At 41.9% G+C, this 21,747-nt stretch overlaps 1 protein-coding gene across 5 annotated transcripts in view; it reads right to left on the bottom strand.

The window, feature by feature from the left end:
• TTC28 (tetratricopeptide repeat domain 28) overlaps window positions 1-21,747 on the bottom strand; it is a 152,319-nt gene that overhangs the window by 64,537 nt on the left and 66,035 nt on the right. For all 5 annotated transcript variants that reach the window (XR_004254001.1, XM_032199208.1, XM_032199209.1 and 2 more), the window contains one exon: window positions 2,405-2,552. Coding sequence is in view for 4 of the 5 variants with exons in the window: in XM_032199208.1 (XP_032055099.1) it covers window positions 2,405-2,552 (148 nt within the window). In the remaining variant the exon portion in view is untranslated. The remainder of the gene's footprint in view (window positions 1-2,404; window positions 2,553-21,747) is intronic.

Here is a 21,747-nt window from a genome sequence, read left to right as displayed (position 1 = left end):
TTCAGCTGAATGTTTGAAAAATCTGTGCCTGTCCACATACTGTGCACATGACGTGTGCCAAGAGAAGTGACAAAAACATCAGAAAGAAGCTGCTCGACCTACGCAGCCTTACCTGCTCTCATAAGCAGCCAGGATCTGAAGGTACACCTGCAGAAAAACAGCACTGGACTTGACAGACTAGTGATAATGTGTCTAATTGCTTTTATCGTGCTGTTGATAAAACATCTTGGCTGCATGTCTCAGTAAAGACATCAGTATAACAGGACTCCAGAGTTTGCTGCGCTCCACCTGACCACGCTGAGTTCATTTTCCATATTTATGACCAAGCAGGATTTCTGGATTAGATGCTGTCACCTGAATCAACATTATCACAGCAACCTCAGAATGCCATGTGCTCCTAGTTTTCATCATCTCTGCCCCTCTACAATCAGAATGTATATGAATAACTACAAAAGAGGATTTCCTACCCTTCCCTGTGTGAGTGTGATGCCGTTTACCAACAAACAGTTAGATCCTGGGATTAAATGCAGATGTAAGAGAATAGAAATAATTGCTGTAACATGCCATCAGGAAACAAAACTGATTAACAGTTTTTACAATCCTAGGCAGGTAATGCATACAAGCATAGGGAGAGAGAGGAAAGCACAAGGCAAGGAAGGGTTCCTGGTAATCCTAAAGTCAAATAGAAAAGGTGAACTAGCGTGGTAATGGAAGGGCCAATGCAGAGGTCATTGCTCCTCTCACACAACAGCAAACAGGGAGGGAAGAAACGTCACCACAGCCAGGTGAAAGATGCAGCATCAGGGGTTCATTTGCTACAGAAGCAAGTTTCAGCTTCTCTACATTTTGCAGACCCTCCCTGAATCCCTCAGTGTCTGCTTTTAATAATTTTTTGCACAACACTAACACTTACAGACCCTTTTGCCTTTTCAGTTGCTCATATTCTTTCTCTGAATGCAAGTATTCGGGAAGCAACCACTCAAACCAGTCTACCCATAGCTTGAAATTATCAATTATCCTGATGGAATCAAATTACACAGGACTGGTTTTACACCATGATACCCAAACAGATCTTCTACGTCTCTCATAGGCAGCAAACTCTTGTAAAGGGGGGCAGAATGATAACTAACAACTACTGAAGTGTTCACAGAGTGCCTAGCTCAGTGGGACCAAGCTCCTGAATATTCATTGCAGTACTACAGCATAGACACACACTCAAAACCAGTACTTTATAAGCAAAGCTAATCTAAAATTTGCCAACCACTCAGTGAGAGGATAACAACTGGAAAGCAGCAACACTGAGAAGCACAGTAGGGAGCAGCAATATAAATACAAAGCTGCAGTATGTCAGGACAGCGAGATCATCCAGCTAGACTGGGGGCTGCTTACAGAGTAATACCACAACACCTGCATGCTAAGCAGCAGCCACAGTACATTTGGGTACCGAATGAAATTAGCTTCACACATTAACTGCTATATAGGATAGAAACTTCTAGATGAATCCATATTAAAGGATAGAGAAAAACACCACGGGGAAAAAGAAAAAAAATAAAAAAACACTAACGGAAATATTTTTTCATTTCAGTGCTTCTTGACCCCTAAGCCCTGGGGCCTCCAGCAGCATCTGCTAATTATGAGAATTATCATGTGTCGTTGCCATCCATCCCCCTTCCCCCCCCTCCCCGAAATACCATTGGGACACAACAACAAAGAGCTTGCAAGAGAAACAGAGCAACAGAGCAAAGAGGATACTGCTACTTTCCTCTAGACAGGAAAATCTTTGTCCCTGGAAATGGGGACCATTATGAAAGAGGCAAAACAGGTACAGCTAATACTACCTCAATGTCCACGTTATGTCAACATTCTTCCCAAATATAAATGAAATAGCAGAGCAGACTTTTGCCTTCCGGACCATTGTTTTGAGATACAATAATACTGTGGAAAATCTGCCAGAGTACTCTTCTGGACAAACTCTGGCCCTGACCATTTAGGACTCCCTGTGCCCAGTGGCCAAGCACTAGAGCACTGTGGAAAATTGTTCCTTGTAACAATAAAGCCAGGGCCACAGTAGTGCACATCTCCATCTGCACCACTACTGCATGAAAGACAAAGCAGCAAGGATTTCACTGGAACTCTTACACAATGCCAGTTTGATTCATCTCTCCAGTGCTTCTTGAGTGGGGTGTCACCATCTTGCCATCCCACTGAATCACAATATTATTTTTTTTATTTCCTCCTCCTACTTTGAGCTCTATTTCTCAGCAGAAAAGTCAAATCCTGAAACCATTCCCTTTAGGCCTCCAGATTTCTCCCCCTAAGATGCTGGCAGAGTTACCATAGACTGAAACTACTGCCTTTAAGTACCACAGCAGCAGATCACCTGAGAAAATTTCCTGGCGCTTACCTCGCATGGGAGATTTCATGGCAGCCTCGACCATGCCAACCAGAAGCTGAAGACTCTTGGGATCCTGAGCCAGACCCGATGCAAATGCTGCCAGTGCATCTGCATGACGTCCGAGATACTGAAGGGCTACGCCCTGTCGGAAGTATGCCTGAAAAAACAAAAGGAAGAAATGTCAATTACTAAATTGGTAGAAGTCACAAATACTGAGTCTGCCAGTCACCTCACACTGGTGGACACTACATGATCACATTCAGGATTCTTTGGTCATGCTACATATAATTGGAAAAATCCAGCATTACAGCTTGGTTTGTGACTGTCCAGCCAGTCACTTATCCCCACTGTGTGATGACTTCCTTGACCTTTGCAAGGCCTCTGAAGTGCTCTGGAGACCAGGGATGGTAATTACTATTCAGACACACAGCTTTCCCCTTGGATTCAGCAAATTACTTATTCTGACCTTCTTATAACCAAATGCTCATTCTCTTGAGACCTCCATTTCTACTCTCTTAGCTCACAGAACATAGAAAGAACACGCTTCCTTTCTCAAAATTTCTCACCAATGAGTCCAATATAAACACTGTATTAGCAGAGAACAAAATGTATTGAAAGCTCAAGTTGCAATGAAATACTGTACAAAACTCCAAATAGGATCAGAATCTCCCTTATCCACATGCATCTCTCAATGCAGTTAGGGCCCAGCATTGTCCCACTTGCTGGGTGCAGCAAATGTCATCTATTGACTCATCAACCCATCTCATGCCTGTATCACCCCTGGAAAGTCAGGTCTCCAATTTACAGTACATGTGAACACCATTCTGTTCCAATTACAGAATCACTTTTGAACCAGGATGCCCAATTCAGAATTCTGAAGTTAGCTTTCCTAAGGGAAAGGGAGAATGTTCTGTGCACACAAAGCAAGTACCACACTTAGGATGGATTTTTTTGTTGGTTTTATCATGAATGAACTGACAGTTAAAGAAACATAGATACTGTATCAGCCAGAGAGCTAAGCAAACAAATACGCCATACTGTTGAATTGCAGTATGCTGCTGCATCAGGTTATTTACAAAGTGACCAGGATATCGTTAAGTGATACCAGAGTAGGCAGTTCAATAATCCCAGACTATGAGTCTTGAAGTGAGGCAGGAAGACCCTCCTCTTGCAAGAATATTTTGATGGAACTGAAGAAACTGAGGAAGAGCACTGTGTTGAGATAAAGGCTGTGTACCAGGGAGTGAGAGCCAGAAGTGCACCAACAGTGCAGAAAACACAAGTCAGAACCATGAGCAGGGAGAAAATGAGATTGCACACAAAACAACAACAATGAAAAAGAACAAAATTATTTGAAAAAAAAAAAAGAAGGGCACAGGTGAGACATGCTAAATACAATGAGCTTGAAAGTACAGTGAGCAACTGCTCTTACTGCAACCATGTAAAAGAACTGAAATGCAATCAAAAGTGAGAATCAGACCACAGACTAACAAGTAGTGAAATTTGGAGTACCATGTTATATATGCACTTCTTAGACTGAGCCAAGACACTCATCATTTTGAACACATTTACAAGAACATTTTTCTTTGTTTATTCCTTTCAGTGGAAACCATTCATGGAACCATGCAATACCTTCAAGTTAACTTCAATCTCTTCTCACTACACATTTGCATTCTTATATCAACATCATCACTATGCATCTGAAAAGCATTCCCAAACAGAGTTTTTGCATTCCCCTCAATTGTGATACCAAGAACCCCCACACAAAGCAAGAACTGCAGAAACGTGTCCTACTCACATAAAGCAATGGCAAAGCCTCTGCTCACAGGATATGCAGAGGTACCTTGAGACCTACAGCATCAGAGAGCACAGAAACCACAACCCAATATTTACTCCAAGTGCTGAGACATATTCGTAGCACATACCTCTGAACACTATATTATATATATATTAAAAAAAAAGTGTTAAATCTTTAAAAACATCTTTAATATCCATTATTCAAGTTTTATCTTCACGTCCAACTCATATCTTTATAACCCGAACTTTGCTGTACTCTTGGTTCACTGAAAACTACTTTGATAGCACCAGTAAAGATACACAATAGAAAATAAAAACTTATACTGTATTAAAGAGTGCTTAAAGAACATAATACTGCTCCTTAAGATTGGCTCCCAGTATCGCATTCATGAGTAAGACATAATCACTGTTTGTACCCATCTGCAACAGATACATTGTGCTCAAGATACTTTAAGAGTACATGTGTGAAGGTCTTTTTACTTGCATGGGATAAATCTACAACTGATATCCAAACTGGTATTTCAGCAGATGCTTTCAGAATCCAATCCATGGAGGCAGAGATTAAGGAAAATCAGAAATGACATGAGAAATTTAGAGACATGAATATTTAATTCCTTTTCCATTAGCAATCGTTGACTGTAGAACTAGTTTTAATGAATTTGATGAAAGCAAAATTCTTTTCATTAACCTTTAGTATAAATGTGTTCTTATTGAACCAAACAAGCTACTGTACTGGAAACCCAATTCAATGTTAATTAGATTACTAGCATGATGCTTTAAATCGCTGAAAATATAAAGAACTAAGAGATGTGAAGCAGCCATAAAACATGAGTTCTCCAAGCAGCGAGTGTGCTGTCACCTAAATCATGATGTACACTTTTAAGTCCTTCCCCCCCCCCGAATTATAATTTAATTACTTTCTTTACTGCTTCATGACAGAGGCAGTTTGATGCAGCATGTCTCTGATGGGGGCCTTTCAGGCCAAGGCTGGTTTCACAGACCCAGGACTAATGTGCCTGCCTAATCCAATTATCAAGGATGAGGGCACAAATACACAGCAGCCAGCAAGGGAACTCCACATTGTGCATATCTAACATCTCATGCTTTACAGAAAGGTAGAAGCCTGTCACCTCTTCTCTCAAAATGCATACTACCTGTATTGAAGGCACATCAGAAGCACACTGCAGAATGTCAATTCAGCCCCCAAACCCAAAAAGCCGTATAAAGAGTTTTAATGAAAAGGCAGAAGGGAAGAGTTTTAATGAAAAGGCAGAAGGGTGATGGATGCTACAGACAATGCAGAGGATACTCTCATGGCCTACAGAAGCGAGGAATTACTATGGTTAGGATTTCCAGGGTTCAAAAGGGACCATGTAGTTAGCGCAATGCTCTCTACATCCCATCCTATACAAAGGCTGTAGCAGAAGAAGTAAGAAACTCAGCTTCAGGAACTCCTCAGCTACAGGTGCAGTAAAAAATAGCTTTCTTGTGTCCCATGAAGAAAAATGACCCCTGTGAGGAAAATGGGGAACAAGCATGCTAAACAAAACACACACGAAGCCTCTGCCCTACACCAGTTCTTGTACAGAAATTCAGACAAACATCTCCTAGCGGGAAAACAAACAAACAAAAAAACAAAAACCCACCACACGTGCAACTTGACAACAGAAAAAAAAGCCTGGCCACAGGGTGTCAGAGCACTGTGCAGATTAGCAACATGCCTGCTGCACTGACCACTGCTTCCCCAAGAGCTTGCAGTGTGCATCCCACAGCACTGAGGAACAGAGCCCCCAGCCCCGAGTTCTGCTCTCGGGGAGACCACAGGCTCCAGGTGATAGAAAGAAACGAGGCAGGGAAGAGATTGGCAAACAGTATACGGTTCAGCAGCATGCACGCTCCATGTCCTTGCTGCAAAGAGTTCTTATTTCCTCCCCACATCTATTCCTGGAAACCACTTAATTTGAATACAAACGAGCATTCAGAGCCCAACAGAAAAATCAAAACAAAAAAAAAAAAAAAAGAAAAAAAGAAAAACACAAACAAACAAACAAACAAACACACAAACAAAACAAAACAAAAACAAAAACTATTAATCTTAACTGAAGGAAAATTTTGGTCAATTTCTCTCCCACAAAAATATTTTCTTCCTTTCTCCTCCAGTTTCCAGTTTATACAGAACCCTCTCCACATACTGTGCTCCCCAGAGTCCTTTAACAAAATAAATAAAAAGCATTCACATCATCTATTTCCTCTCCAAAAGAGGCATTCACAAGTTATTTTAGCATTGGAATGAAGACACCATATCGAGGGAAAAATCTGCAAAGAGGAAATGGAGAGAATCACTCCTTGGAAGAGGAAAGGAAAAGGAAAGGCAGGGAGCCAGCAGCTGCAGCTGAAGAAAGGAGACAAAGAGCATCTTTCCAACACTGATGAAGACAGAATCTTCCCACGCTTCAGTAAACTTTACATTTCTGATCTTCACATAGCGCGACTGAAAGAGCGCTCACAGAATCACAGAATGGTTGAAGTTGGAAAGGACCTCTGGAGATCCTCTAGTCCAACCCTCCTGCCAAGCAGGGTCACCTAGAGCACGTTGCTCCTCCTAAAATGAAAAGCATATTTATTTACCAGTGATCCCAGGTAAGAAAAGCCCATTGATTCCTTTAAAGGAGATTAAAGCAGCAAGAAGATGATGCTTTGCTAAAGACAGGACAAAAGAACAGCAGGTGTATTCTGACCAGTGGCTCTTTGCATCCTCAATGTAATATAGAAAGCTGGAATCTCTTGTATTTTTTCAGGCTCTGCATCACATTTTTGAGGAACACCAGAAATGCTGTATTAGATCAAACCTCACAAACCTATACTTTGGTTACTTATCTCGAAGGGAAGGTGGCACCAGAACTCTTCCTTCCCCCCCCAGCTGGAAGAAAACCTTTGGGCAGTCAGATAAGTGGTAACCAATGCAAGAAATATTTTCACCCATATATACGCTGAAATGGAAGGATTTAAATTCCTTCCAAAAAGGTAACTTTGGTATTGAATCCCGGTGCTCAATTGTTTCTTGGATTATGCTCTGCTTCAGCTGCAGGTACAACTGACTAGTTGTACATAGTTTTATTTACTCTCTCTTACATTTCAACTACACTGACTGAGACCTTATTTCCACCTGAAATGTTGGCTTAAGTAAGTAAGAACAGGCCATCTGTTCTTTTTGCATAAATCTACCTTATTTCCTCTTATTTATATCTTCTCAAAGGTAACTGCTTTTAAGCTTTTAATTCTTTGAACAGGTTTGGTGTCTTTTTTGCACTGATTAGTTTTACTTCTCATCTCATCAGCCTTACCCTTTTTTGGGCAGATTGTGCCTCACACCTATGCATAGAGCTCCGGAGGCATGGACCTGTGGTAACAGCAAGATATTCTCAGAGCATCACCTTGCAAAGGGCCTTCCCAATCCTTTGTTAACATACTAATGAATCAAGTTCCCCCTCTCTTTAAATCTCCTTGCAATGGTGCACCTGCAGTGTAGCACCAATAGATTAGAAGTCCACAGTATTCATTTGCATCTAGTAACGTATTTCAAGGAGAAAGAGCCAACTCAGGACAGATCACAGGCATACTTCAAGACATGCAGGGCCCATACTCCCCCGAGTCCAGACTCCTTTGGTTTCATCAGACCTTCCAACTGCCAACAAACTGGACCAATTGGGGCAGAAAAATGTTGCTCATTTTCTCTGTGAAAGTTAAAAAACAAACAAAAATAACAACAAGAAAAGCAAAAAACAAGCATACAAAAACCTGCAGATAACGGTGCCCTGGCGAGTGGGACACCAGACAATTCTCCCATCCTCTCTTCATCAGGGAGCCAGCAGATGACTCTAGGAAGAGAGATACCTCCCCCTCCTGACAGCTTACCCCTGTTACTGCCCGTGTACCCCCTTACACTCAGTGATGTGAATGCTGGCTTCAAGCCTCCTGGTCAGTCAGTGCCTTCACTGGGGAGAGAGGAGCTTTCACTTGTCAGCATACAGGCACGGTGTCAGCAAATCCCTGTAGTTTCCTGACTGCAGCTCTCACAAAGAAAACGCCATAGCGGATGGTAAACAAACACTGCTTTATGAACAGGTTCATTGAGGTCAGCTGCTGATGCATAGCTGCAGAGCTCAGAAAAAAAATAAAAATAAAAAAAACAAACAGGAAATATACACAGAAGTCCTTTGTCTTTTCTGGCAAAGAACTGATTGCTCAGTACACTCCCCACTTCTAGCATTGTTTCGGGAAGCAGATCCTGATTCTCCTTTTAATATATGCCACATGGGTCCTAGCTTGGACCTGTGTTTTGGAAGGGTCAAGTATTGCAGCGCTGCAGCTGGCAATCAGTATTCTCTAAGTGATAGGTGGAACTCCACTCTCCAACAATTTACAATGCACTTAAATCTGAACAGAAGTTTATTTGCTAAAATGGAGACACTTTTAAGCTCTGACACTTATACCCTACAAAATAACAAAGCCCTGCTTCAGTCAATAGAGGAGAAACTTTACTACATTAAAAAACAGCCAAACAAAGTTTCTATAAAATTACTTAAGAACAAGAAATAGCCAAATTACAAAACAAAACCTGAATCTGAAACATGCGCCTTAGTTTTAAGAGAAGGAGCTGTAAAGCTGTATTTCCTATATCTCCTTATCTTGCTCACCATCGTTTCCTTGATCCCTCCCTACACCCCCCTACTGATTGCTATCTTCATAGCATCTCCTCGATAACATCCCTCATTTTCTGCTGAATTCTCCAGAACACCCTCAGCTGCTTCACCGTGTTTCCATTTCCCTCCCTTCCACCACACCCACGCTCCTATATCTTTTTTGATCTGCTCTCCTGACTTTTCTGGTGAACATGCAAGGATAATCTGAGAACGTCTACAATAATTCAAACACATGCAAAAAGAAAATCTTGCTCTTTGATGAAATTTGGCACTCGATGCATCTCCCTCAATAGAAACTATTTTGTCTTGTCCTTTGTGTGAGCACAACTAAACTCGCTCAGCTGCTCCCACCTCCAGATTCACCAGCACGCCACGGGCTAACAGCATCTACTGCATAACCTCTAGCCAGAGCCAGCTCAAACTGCGTGATCCTTCTGCTGATGTCTTCACTGCCAACCCCTACAGCAAGCGCAGCGAGAGTGATTACACAGGGAAGAGGATTAAAAAGTAAGAGGCAGCTTTAGCAAAGAGCTGATCTGATTGTGTCACTGGTGCTAAGCAAGAGAGACTATTAGCATAAGAGAGAGTAAGTCCACACACCCATGGACCTTCTGTTCTGGGAAATCAGGCCATACTGCAGCCTCACACTTCTCAGTCAGCCAGGTAACTGCCATCACTTCAGACAAGCTACAGATTTCATATAGCCGAGTGGAGATGGTCTGGAAAAGAGGACGGGGATGGAATAATGAGTGCTTTATTGAAAGCACTGCTGATACTCTGGAAACAAAACCAAAAAAATCATTCTAATTAACCTGCAAAATATATTTGGCACTTGTGGTTTGAAGCCATACAAAAAACTGGCCCCATAACAGAGGCGGCTTATTCAGCAAACCCAAGCACGGAATGCCTACGCTCTGAAGCTGCAACACACCCAGCACAGGACCCACCCAAAGCGTAACAGTTCTTCCCTCCTCGTGGAGATTTTGCTCCCCTCACATTTTTTCAGGCTTGCCTTTTTGCCCTGTGCTTTTCAGGACATGTCATTATTTTCACGGCAAAAATATTTTTCAGTGCTTATCTCTACCCTTAGCTTTAGATAAAGTGTATAACGTGAAAGAAGATGTTCCTAATCCAACACTCCTGTTTTCTGGAGGAGGCTGACGGCTGAGCCGGAGCAGCATTTAAATGTCTGCCTAACAGGCATTCTCTCTCTCTCTCTCTCTCTCCCCCTCTCCCTCCCTCTCTCTAGAATTCTAAACACAGATCCTATTTGTTCTGCACCATTTATTGACCAGTGTAGTTTCTATTCAGGCTAGTCTTTTTTTCATCTGTGTTTATCAAAGCCTATTTAATGCACAAGGAGAATTTCTGTCCTGTCCTTTGAGGAGCTGCCACTGAACTGGCTGCTGCAGCAGCACACAGATAATGCAAACGTAAAAACTCTTGCTAGAGTTCTGATCCTTGTCACCTGAGATCCCATCTACACAACCATCTAGAACCTGAATATTAGATCTTCAGGTGCAACACGAAACAGGATTAGAATGCAAATGAAATCACTGAAATGACTGATATTAACACTGGTTCTGATATTGTTATGAATTCTTCTAATATCAACATACACAAACTGTTTTAGGAAGAGCAATATTAACTGGCTTACAATTAATACAAAACAAGCAATAAAGATAAAAATACAGGACAAAGAAATTACATTTATGAATATGAATGGGACTTCTTGTCTTTCTTTTATATTTCCCAAGACCCTGCTAAATAAAAACAAGTCTGGTAAAGGAAGTCCTAGATAATTCAATGCTTTTCTTACCGGATAAGGATCAAAATGTACTATAATTTTTTTGGACCAGTGGTCTAGGCTTTCACAGCAAATATTCATACTGTACTGGCATCTGAAGCAGGGTCTGGTACAACTCTTCAGGCTCATACCACTTTTCCCTGCAGAATCCATGGCAATAAATCACTCGGATCCTCAGCGCATCTTGTACACAATGCTTGCAAGAGTTAGAGATAGGAAACAGCTGCAGGAGTTCAATCCTGTCTTACCATTGCCTCTTCTAAGAAAGTCTGATGCATGACCTCACATTTCTAGAATATGATTTAGTATCAGGGTACAAGCGTTTTCACACAGGTCCGTATTACATTCTTTACTTGGCAGGATGGTGTATTGTTTATAAATATTCTTAAATAGGTAGAACCAGGGCATCAATTAGCACATAGGAGCCCAGTGAGAGCATATTGTCACATGGCTTCCTTAAGTCACACTGAACTAAACAGGTAGAAAACCAGAAAACGTAACTTTCTCTCTAAAGTAGGGCAATCCCTTCAAGAACGTGATGAGCGAAGGTCAACACATACAACAGATGATCCTCTCAGATCACGCCAGCAAGAAATCCTACTGAGAGCAAGCTGCCCACAAGGAGTGCAATGACAAAGACATTGTGGCCTTCTACCCGCCAAGGGTCAGGCATCCCTCCTTCCTGCCCGCAGCCAGCTCACGTTGCTCATGGCAAATCCAGGTTCAGCTGCTGCAGATCCACACAGGCTTTGAGCAGGAGACACGACACTCCTTTGGGGGGGCTGAGGGCTCCTGCACCTCTATCTGTTCATTCTCCCTTCTCTGCCCAACCCCTCGCCTTCTGTAGGTGATCCCTTTGCAAATCCTGTGGGTGGTAACGCTGCACTGCATATTCTTTGCCCAAGCTGCATTACTAGAATTCATCCAGTAATTTTGTCATCAAACTTCAGAGTCCCACTCACATCATGAACTGCCAGCCAACTTTTAACTTGGTAATAGAGGCAGAAAGATGAAACTGGAATGACACAGATGAACCTGGACCAGAAAATAACTGTCAAACAAATATGGAAGACTAGGAAAAAAAATCTGTCTTAAGACAAAGACGTTCATTGTACACAAGGGAGGAAATTCAAAACACCTTTATAGTCATGTCAGCTTCAGACTCTGGACAACCAATTATCCTGACAGAAAAGGCAAATGTATAGAAATACTTTTTCTACAATACTCCCTTAGTTTGCAAGATCAGCAGATGATGCCAAAAATAGCATGAATAATCTATGAAGCATTTAATCAGCCTGTCCTGAGTCTGCAGGACGCTTCTATGTTGGACACACCCATCGTCCTGCGTGGGGCTGTGCCGTACTTATTACCCAGCTCCCTCACGGCCTCGCACGCAAGCAAGCCAACATCTGACGAATACAAACACACATGAATACAGAATAGGAGGAAAATACGGGAACAGCCACTATGGCTTCTTGGGGCCAGGCACCAGGTTGAATCTTTCTTCTCTAATTGTAACTGCTTTACAGCCAAATTTTTGAGAGAAATACAGGACAAATCTCTGCTGTGGGATTTCAGGAATGTGGGGAGAGGGAAGAATGTGCTTTAATTCAGAACACATGCAAGCACATGCATAAATACTGCCTGCAGACCATATGCATTGAAATGCTGCTTTCACAGTTAAAACTGCACCCCAGATAACAATTTTCGTCCTGAATCCATATACTCAGCTGGCACCTGAAGCAGTACTATTAGCCTACCCTAAAGAACAAGCAGACATCTGACAGATGTACCATCTCTGCAGCATAGCTTCTTTGTATTTCACCCCTGTTTCCAAGATGTCTCAACAAAAACTATGTCACCTGAAAGTTGAAATTTCCTCTAGGTCCCACTGACTCTCCATAGGAAAGCAGGAAGGGGTGTGTGTGTTTGTAAAATACTATGCCTTGTTTTATCCAAAGGGCCTCATTTTTCTTATGAATTGTGCTTCCACTATCACCAGTGGGAGACTGCACAAGTCATTTTCCCACTGGTATTAAATGTAATCATTAGTAACGGAGTCAAGTCTTTGCTTACTTAATTTAGCACAAAAATTAACTGCACAGCTTTTTATATAGCTTAATGTTGTTGCTCCATTCCTGCCTGCTCCAGGCTTGCTCTAGAAATACAAGCTACAATTTAGACTCTCCTCTTCAGGGAGCATCTCTTACCTCTCACAGCAGTGCGTGGAAACAGAATCTTCCCACTTTTATCAGTGACAACTATTAAGCCTTATCTAATAGTAAGAACTAGCCTTGAGTGCAGTAAAGCACTCTAGACAAGCAGCAACCAGTCTGCTGGCGCCCAAATACAGCACAGGGAAAGAACAACCAAGTTGTCATTTAGGTTGACAGGCACAGAAGCAAGTATAGCGTCATCTAGAATTCCTCTGCAAGTTAGCAGAAATAAAGTTTTACTCAATTTCTGGCTAAACAAATTGCAGAAGAGTTGCAGAAGAAAGGGTAAGCCACCTTCCAGCAGTAACACCAATCCTAGTAAGATATTATTGAAGATTTAATAGACACAGAATTAACACAGAACTAAAAATAAATGGGTGACACCTGTAGGGTGTTTCTCAATAAAGTTTGGGACAGTGAAAGGACTGTTTCTAACATATAATTTGTCTAGTTTCAGGTCTGTACCATGATTTATGTTGTGTTAACATTTAATATTTATCTGCAAATGTACATCTGCACACAGTTCTTCCAGTTCTAGCAATATTTAACGTGTTGAGAATCTTTGCAGAATTCAAATATATACAAACATACACTACTATTTGTAATTGTACCCTTGAAAGAAAAATAAATGAAAAAAGCAGTACAAAGGGGAAATAGGGAATAATAAAAATCACGTCCTAAACTGGAAAACACCCATCACAATTACTCTTTTTGCTGCTCAGCCTTAATGTTCCACCTCAAACTTTTGTTGCCTCACTTCGAATTAGTCATCCAAGTAGCAGCTTAAATGACTGCCCCTCCTCTTCAGCATTTCTCCATGTTGCAGGCTGGCCATCTGTGCAAGTTTAGGTGGATCACAATGAAAACACACAATAAAATCTAGAAGTGAGACATTAAAGCATCTGGTCATCCCACAGTCACGAGGCTTGGCATTCACAGAAAATCCAGCAAGAGATATTTCAAAGATCTGTGTTAGATAATACAGCACTAATGGACTGGACAAAGTCCTGGTGATCTGGATTCACAGTTAAGACAATAGGTCTTTTCCTAGCTGCACAACTGCTGATTAAACTAATACTGTGCAATGATTTGTAAATAGTGTCTTACAGTAAAACTACAGAGGTTGACTAAAATCTTGAAACCTGGACTTAAGAATAAATAATGCTATTATTACTGTTGTCAGCATTCGTCTGTGTTTTCTAGGCCAGCAGCTCCAACAGATAGCATTAATGGCCCACCTTCATCCTCCAGCATCAGCACAGCACGCAGCTACCAGCTGGCTCTACAGCCAAAGGGACATTTAGCTCCAGCAGCATGCAAACCATGGGACAACACTCTCAAGCAGCTCCCCTGTAGGAAAATACTGGCAAAGCCTCCCTTCAGTCCCACAGTACACAGAGGCCGGACATCCTGCAGATGAGTATGTTTCCTATGCGATAGGACCTAAATTACCAGAAGAAAGCTATTACCATCCCTGTCACCCCTGTGGCAGTGCTTAGGCTGCCAAAAAGGAAGCTGCTAACTGCCCAACAAGACAGCCAACCACTGTGCCATCGCCTTCCTTCTACATCCCCGCTCCCCAGCAGGATGCATCCTAGTAACCCTGCTCCAATTCTGCAGGGCAGGCGGGTCCTGGCAGTTTGGTCTCAGACCTCCCTCCACACTTTCAGTTTTCTCCTAATAAAGGCATTCACTCTCTGCCTGAAGGACTGGACCCTCACAGCTTCACTGTCCCTGCCCACAGCAGCAGGGTTGGAACCAGATGATGTTTAAGGTCCTTTCCAACCCAAGCCGTTCTATGATTCAGTAAACTGAGATGAAAAGGAATCAGCCAAAATCAAGACAGCTGGAAGACAGAGACAATAACTTGCACACTAGCACTTCAGAGCTAAAACGGGACATCTCCAATTTTGAGTCCAATAATCAATAAAACATTTGTTTTCTGTCAGCTTTCTGCTCTGTGATGTCAGCTTTAAACTCTGACACTCTGAATCTGCTCATTTCTTTAATAGCCATATTAGCTTGCTATTCCAAAAAAGGATGGAAAACAGAGGTCTCCTCATGTAGAGATTTTGTCCATTTACAAAGGTACTTAAGCAAGATGAGTACTAAATCTTGCCATTTTTCATATGGCTAAAATATGGTAATTATGAAGGAAAAGTACTGAAGTCATTGAAAAGACTAGCTAGGCTGGCAAGATGCAGCTGTGAGAAAAAGACAAGTGACTTTGTTCTTAGTTATAAAGGACATTTTAGGGAGAAAATTTCCAGTTAATCAGAGAGGAAAGTTACAGTTACAGTACACTTGCTTTCTATTTCATTTTCAGCATTGCAACAAGGGGTAACTAAAGTTCCTTCTAAAATCATAGCTCTATAACTGCTTACCTGCCCTGGTTTTAGTAACAAATTTTTCTGATACTAAGAAAATGAAACACACATGCTTAATACAATCCCTTTGTAGAACTCTCACTCTGGCCATAAGGCTATTGCTATGGAACGTTTCTCACTTCACATAATGGGTATTTCCAAGGCACGGGTAAGGAAGACAGTTGCCTTTTTTTTTTTTTTTTTAATGTTTCTTTTAAAGAAACCGCCCCAAGGGGCGGACCCTTGGGTTTTCTTTGAATCTCAAACGTAGTATGAGGATTTTTATTTTTCTTGGTGAGAAAGACATAAGACATTTGAAGTGGGAATGAACAAGTACAACAGTTAATAGTGAATAGTGGTGGCAATTCCAAATGGCTAGCGCTAGCCAAGGCACCCAAAGGTTCAGTCTCTCTAGCAGAGAGAGAGCGAGAGATAAAGTTTCTGCAGGAATTGCCCAGGAACTGCCAATTCTCAGTGCAGTGTGTTTTACTTTTATTTCAGTTACCATTAACAACAAGTTTACGTAGAGGATAAGCACAATCTTAAGACAATGCACACTTGCCTCACCTCAGGAATTCTGATTCTGCTCCTGCTGTTGCAGTCAGATCTGATCATTTTTAGCAAGGAGAAACAAGCACTAGAAACAATCACATGACACAGCACAGACCTGGGAATTCCCTGGGAATGTGCCTTTCAAAGGAAGATCAACCATGTGTCTCTTATCCTCTTCCTCACGTGCTTTACTATCTAGATTTACACCCAACCACAAAGTCATTTCATGCATTTTCATTTCCATTCTAAAACTGGGCAGGTAATTTTTGGCCTAGGCATGCAACACAACAAGACTGCACAAAGTAAACGAGTGGCAGTGCAGAAAGGATCCAGTAATCTACACTCGGCAATAGGCCTCTTAAAAGGCTCTGAAAAAAAAAAAGAAAAAAAAAAAAAAAGAAAAACACACACACACAAAAAAAAACTTTGGCTCCAAAAATAGTTTTCATTTTATTGAGTTTAGCATTACAGAAAAAAAAAATAAATGAAACATTACAGAAAAAACTAACAAACAAAAAACTTCTGAATGACAAGACTACTAGTGACTCAACTACCAATACTTGCTCAAGAATGCAACTAGTGCATGTGCATCTATCTGTGAAACAGTAACGATTTGTTTCTTAACTATCAGTGAAATTTACTGCTATCCACTGAACATGCACAAGGCCCGACAAGCCAAGCTGACAAGCACATTAAAATGGTACAGCTGGGTACTTTGGCCCATGCACCGCTGCAGCTCTGCCACTTCCTTCTGAATGCTCAGAAGGACTTTTTCTGACAGGCAATTTCTATACTGAACTTCCATCCCCAGTCACTTCTGGCAACTGTGTTGTTCATTATCACTGTAATTGTATGATACTTCAGTGGTTTTCAAACCATTCTATGACCACATGGTGTTGTGTTCCCCCTCCCACACACACAGGTCATGAAATCAGTATAGCTTTGTGGAAGTACTTTAGACTACAACAACTGACTTCTCACAGTACTAGAGCAAAACATACATGAAAACATCAGGCAGCAGGACAGACAACATGAAATAAATTTAAAATGTTTGTATGAGTTTGGTATGGTTATGCTGAAGTGTTACTAAACGTAAGACTGACTAGATTGCCATGGAAAAGTAGCAGTACGATCTCTACAGATCTTTAGTTCTGTATGTGGTAAAATGACATGCCTCAAAACTCACTCAGAATACAAAACTATCTGGACAAACCAACAAAGCAGGAGCTCAGCCTTCCTTCTGTTTGAAACCTGAGTCTAGCCACATCATCTGACATACAATTAACTGTCAACCACCTTATAAACCTAACTCAAGACGTGTAAAAACTGGTTTCTTTGGAGCTGGCTAATAAGAAAACTAAGTTTACTAATTATACATGCTGCCACCAGCTTATGTTTTCAACTCCACAACTTTGTGCCTCACATGAATGCCGGGAAATCAAATGTCATCTTCCTGAAGCATCCTGTTTTGAAATTTAAATTGGATGTGAAGGAGAGGTGACAGCTTGGCATTTCTAAGATGTCCACATTCACTGACATCCCCAAAGCTTTTATGCAGTCTCCTTCCCACCTCCTGCTAAGTTACAGCCTTTGAACAATCACTGCAGAAGCACATGGGGATTTTTGGGGTCATTGAGCTTCCTCCTCATTTTCACCTGGATGTATTTGTTTCAGGGTTGTTAAGAGAGAGGTGAATGGATATTAGGTGTAGCAGTCAACAGCAGAGTAAAAAAAATCTGACAGAAATCCTCTGAGATTTCATTAAAGCAGCACAGTTTTAAGTGTACATTTAAAAAAAAATGGGGGGAGGGGTATGCAGTGGCTAGAGAATCAGGTCTCTTCTCTTACCAATGTATTTTATTCAAATGGCTCAAAACCCCTGTAACTGCTGACAGATAAACTTTGATCAGCTTCAAATATAAGGAGTGCTTTAAATGTCAAAGAACTGAGGTATTGTAGTATTTTAAACAGACATTTTAGGATTTTAACACAGGCCACCTTCCCAACGTGCGAGACACATCCATCAAAACATCAGCTATGCATATGACAAGATGTTTACAGAGATGCAAGCGTGCTGGAACACACCTTGAGAGTATTCAGAAATACACTGTGCTTTGTAGTAAAGCCATTTTCCTAGCATATATCTCCACAGGTTCATTTTAAAGACCTATGTAATCTTGAGCTAGGCTCCCTATCTCAAGGCAGAAATAAGTACTTTATTAGAAAACAGAGGAAGGGAAGTAAAAATAAAAATCACAATGGTATAGTCTCCAAGAGCGAACAAAATATAACACAAAAGTAAGATGAAATGCATAGTAATAAACGTGCAAGATAATGGAGACATGTTTACACACAGGTGGCTGCCAGGTACACTGCAGGGTAGAGCAGTTCCAGATGTCCCAGAGCAGCACCTGGTGCTCAGGATGGACCGTGGCAGAGACGCCCAGTATGCCCAGTGTGCGTCTGCTGTGGAACACTGGCTCCTACTCACGGTCCTCTCCGTCTGCACTCTGTCAGCACTGCCTGCCAAGAAGGACAAAGCTGAGGATGGGGGAGAAGGCGAAAATCAAGTTTGTGGAAGTACTACATATAAAAATCTCTGACTAAGGTGAACATGGAAAAAATTCTTCAGTATGGGCATCACATTTAGCGCGGTCTGCCAGATCATTACTCTTGCAATGCAAAGGGGAGAAACATCAACCCTGTGGTTCCTTATAACAAGCCACCTCCTTTATCACAGACCTCTGAAGCACCAAGTAATTTTGTAGTTGCTATGGAAACTACTAGCTTTTACTGAACTGCCCTGAAAGGGTCAAGAGATACCATCAAAATGGTACATTGTAAATTATTTCCCTGCTAAGCATCTGCTTCCTCTTCATTGCCCTGCTACTTCTCTGTTTTGGTGTTAGAGGAGTATTTAGAACAACTCCAGAGTAGATGTCATTCTGAGGGGGGGGGAGGGTGGTCTGCAACAGGTTAAGTCCAAAACCAGCACTTTTTCTTGCTCTAATAAATTGTAATAAATTCTTCACACAGAGGAGCTGTTCCAAGTTCTTTTTCACCAACACTCAGGCTGAACAGCTATAAGACTGTGACTATTCTCTCCTTCCCACATCAATGCTGACTTGAGACAGGGAGAACTGGAGTGGAGAGTTGGCTTTCACTGGATTGCCAGAGGTTTTGCACTGCTGGTTACAACAGCCATGGAATGAATGACCCACGGACTGATCCACTTGTGCCTTTGGAGAATGGGTGAAACGGAGTAGCAGCAGAGAGCCCATCCCAGCGCTTGCTCTGTAACCCTGAGATGATAACGTCTCCCTTGCTAGCATGGGTCTACACACCAGGAACACAAAACATCACCTTGCCTGCACTGGGCTACCAGAAAACAACAAAATCTACCTTCCTTTATTCATCATGCGGACATTAACACATGAAATCACAAACGTGAACTAACAGTATCTGTTCTTCCAGGCAAAAAGAAGAGCAAGAGTACTCAATACATTTCCAACGTCACTATTAGTCACTAGAATTGTATCAGTCCCACAAAAATGCCTTGCTTACCACCAAATTCTTCACTAACCCCATTTCTTGAATGTGTGCCTACTGCAAACCCAAAAGCATCAGCCGAAGGTAACAAGAATGCAGAAGTAAGGTTCCCTCTGTGGGGAACGCCTAGGCAGAATCAAACGGAAATCTTTATTTCAACTTCTTGCATCTTAAGCTACAAATGTGCTTATCCAAATAACGGGTGGGCAGGAGAGAATATTTTATTACAGAACATACCTGAATTTCAGAGGCTGCATGCCAATACCAGGCATGTCCAAACTCTGCCCAAAGGCGATTCAATAAGTGACAGGCTCTGCTCCCTCCTCATGTGCTCTCTCCATTTTCCACTTTGCTGAAGTTGTACAACTGATGAGGAAGAATGCAAAAGCTATCTCTGTATAGAAACATTTTGGTCTCCCTCACATATCCCATGAACTCCACTACTTCTGTAAAGTCCTGGCATAGAAGAAAATATTCTAAAGTCTGAGGCATTAGGCATGGCTTGATATGAAGACTCCAGCCTTTATTCAGACTTTCCATTCCACAGAACCCCAAGAGAAATGAAGACATTTCTGTGAACATCCATAGGAAAAACTTCATCAGGTGGTCAGTTCATAAGATTAATTTTGGTTCTCTTTTCTAAAATTATCTACCGCATTCTAAAACTTCTACACACCAAAACAGTGTTAGCACTGTACAGAAACTGTAAATCATGCAAATACAGCTACAAAAACATCAAACCCAAAAAGGAATCCAAAGAATTTGTATCTCACAGTCACTTCCAAGTAACAGGAACTCATTACTTTTGGACTCTGATGCAGGCAAGTGCCAGGTGATAGATTATACAGAGGGTTGTGTCTGGCAAACAGAGGGCATGAGCACCTCTGGAGGCTACAGACTTGGGAATTCTGCAAAAGAAAGCCAGGCATCGCCCTCCCCAGGGAGGAGTGGCTGACATGCCAGAAGGCTGGGCTGCCATCCAGCGGGACCTAGACAGGTTGGAGAATTGGGCAGGGAGAACTTCAATGAAACGTAACAAGGGCAAGTGTAGAGTCCTGCATCTGGGCAAGAACTCCCAGACACCAGGATAAGCTGGGGACCGCCTTGCTGGAGAGCAGTGAAGGGGAGAAGGACCTGGGGGTCCTGGTGGACAGCGGGATGACCGTGAGCCAGCACTGTGCCACCAACACACAGACCTTGCCAGCAGGGCTCACAAGGATAAATACTTTATTATATAGTTTTTTCAACTTCCTGTTCCATTGGCCTCTATTTTGGCATTTCCACAGGAGACTTTCTGAAAAATGGTATGTTGTTGTTTCACTGTTGCATTCTTGTGGAACAAATGCAGCCATGCTGAAAACTAAAATTTATCTCTAAGGTAGGAAGAAGTTAATAATTACAGTTTGCTGAGGAAATCTCCAAGCAATAGGGGTAGCTGTAGGCTCTTTGTAGGAGGTATAAAAACTTGAATAACCTTGGGCTAGAGGTTTAAGACAGTTGACAACAAGAACATTTCCTCCAAAAGGTACCAAAAAAAAGCCACAAGAACAAAGAGCAGAAGTGATATCTCAGCCCTGTCTGCTGCCTGCCATCAGGCTGCAACTCCAGAGTGCTGGGAGGTGAACAAGCAGGCTTAGTGAATAATTGAAGACAAAATGATGAAACCTCATAATGTCAGAGACATAACACAGTTTTGTAGGTTTCAGCATGAAGCCTCTGAATTCCCAAATAAGACACACTGAATAATTTATTTCTGTGTCACTAGTAGGTCAGCAGCTGTTCATTCATACCTAACGATAGTCCAACACGCTTCAAGATACTTGGATGGGTCTGAAAGGTTTAACTAACTGGATTCAAAGAGAACAGGTGATGAAAACTCACCCATTTACCCTTACAAACACTAAGCTCAGATATAAGTGTTCAGACCCAGCAGACATGCTGTATGCACAAGGCCCCACAGATTCTGAACTTGCTTTACTGCCACTCAAGCACTTCTAAAACTACTGTAAGTGCTATTCTTCAGGAGCAAGGCAGCAAGAAGCTAACCTGCATTGGGTTGGCATCAGGCTGACATTTATCATCCCACCACCCAGACCCGTGCTCACGCAGTTCTAACCCAGCAGGCTCATTGTACTTCATAGAACCCTACAAATTGCATCAGTCTCAGCAAAGGGTAAGAACATCAAGCCGGAGGAGTTGGTCCTGTCCTTCCGCTCCAAAGCTCTCCTTCTCATAAGACTAGCAGAGACGCTCACCACAGGAACCTAACCTAATGGTCTGGTTAGATATAGGAAGGCAAGTACATTTGGGGAAAAATAACCATGACTGACAACTATGTACCTACTTCTTTTAATCTGGAATA

Source organism: Aythya fuligula, chromosome 17, assembly GCF_009819795.1.
Source record: "Aythya fuligula isolate bAytFul2 chromosome 17, bAytFul2.pri, whole genome shotgun sequence".
Taxonomy (NCBI): Eukaryota; Metazoa; Chordata; class Aves; order Anseriformes; family Anatidae; genus Aythya; species Aythya fuligula.
This window is presented reverse-complemented; position numbering and strand designations above follow the sequence as displayed.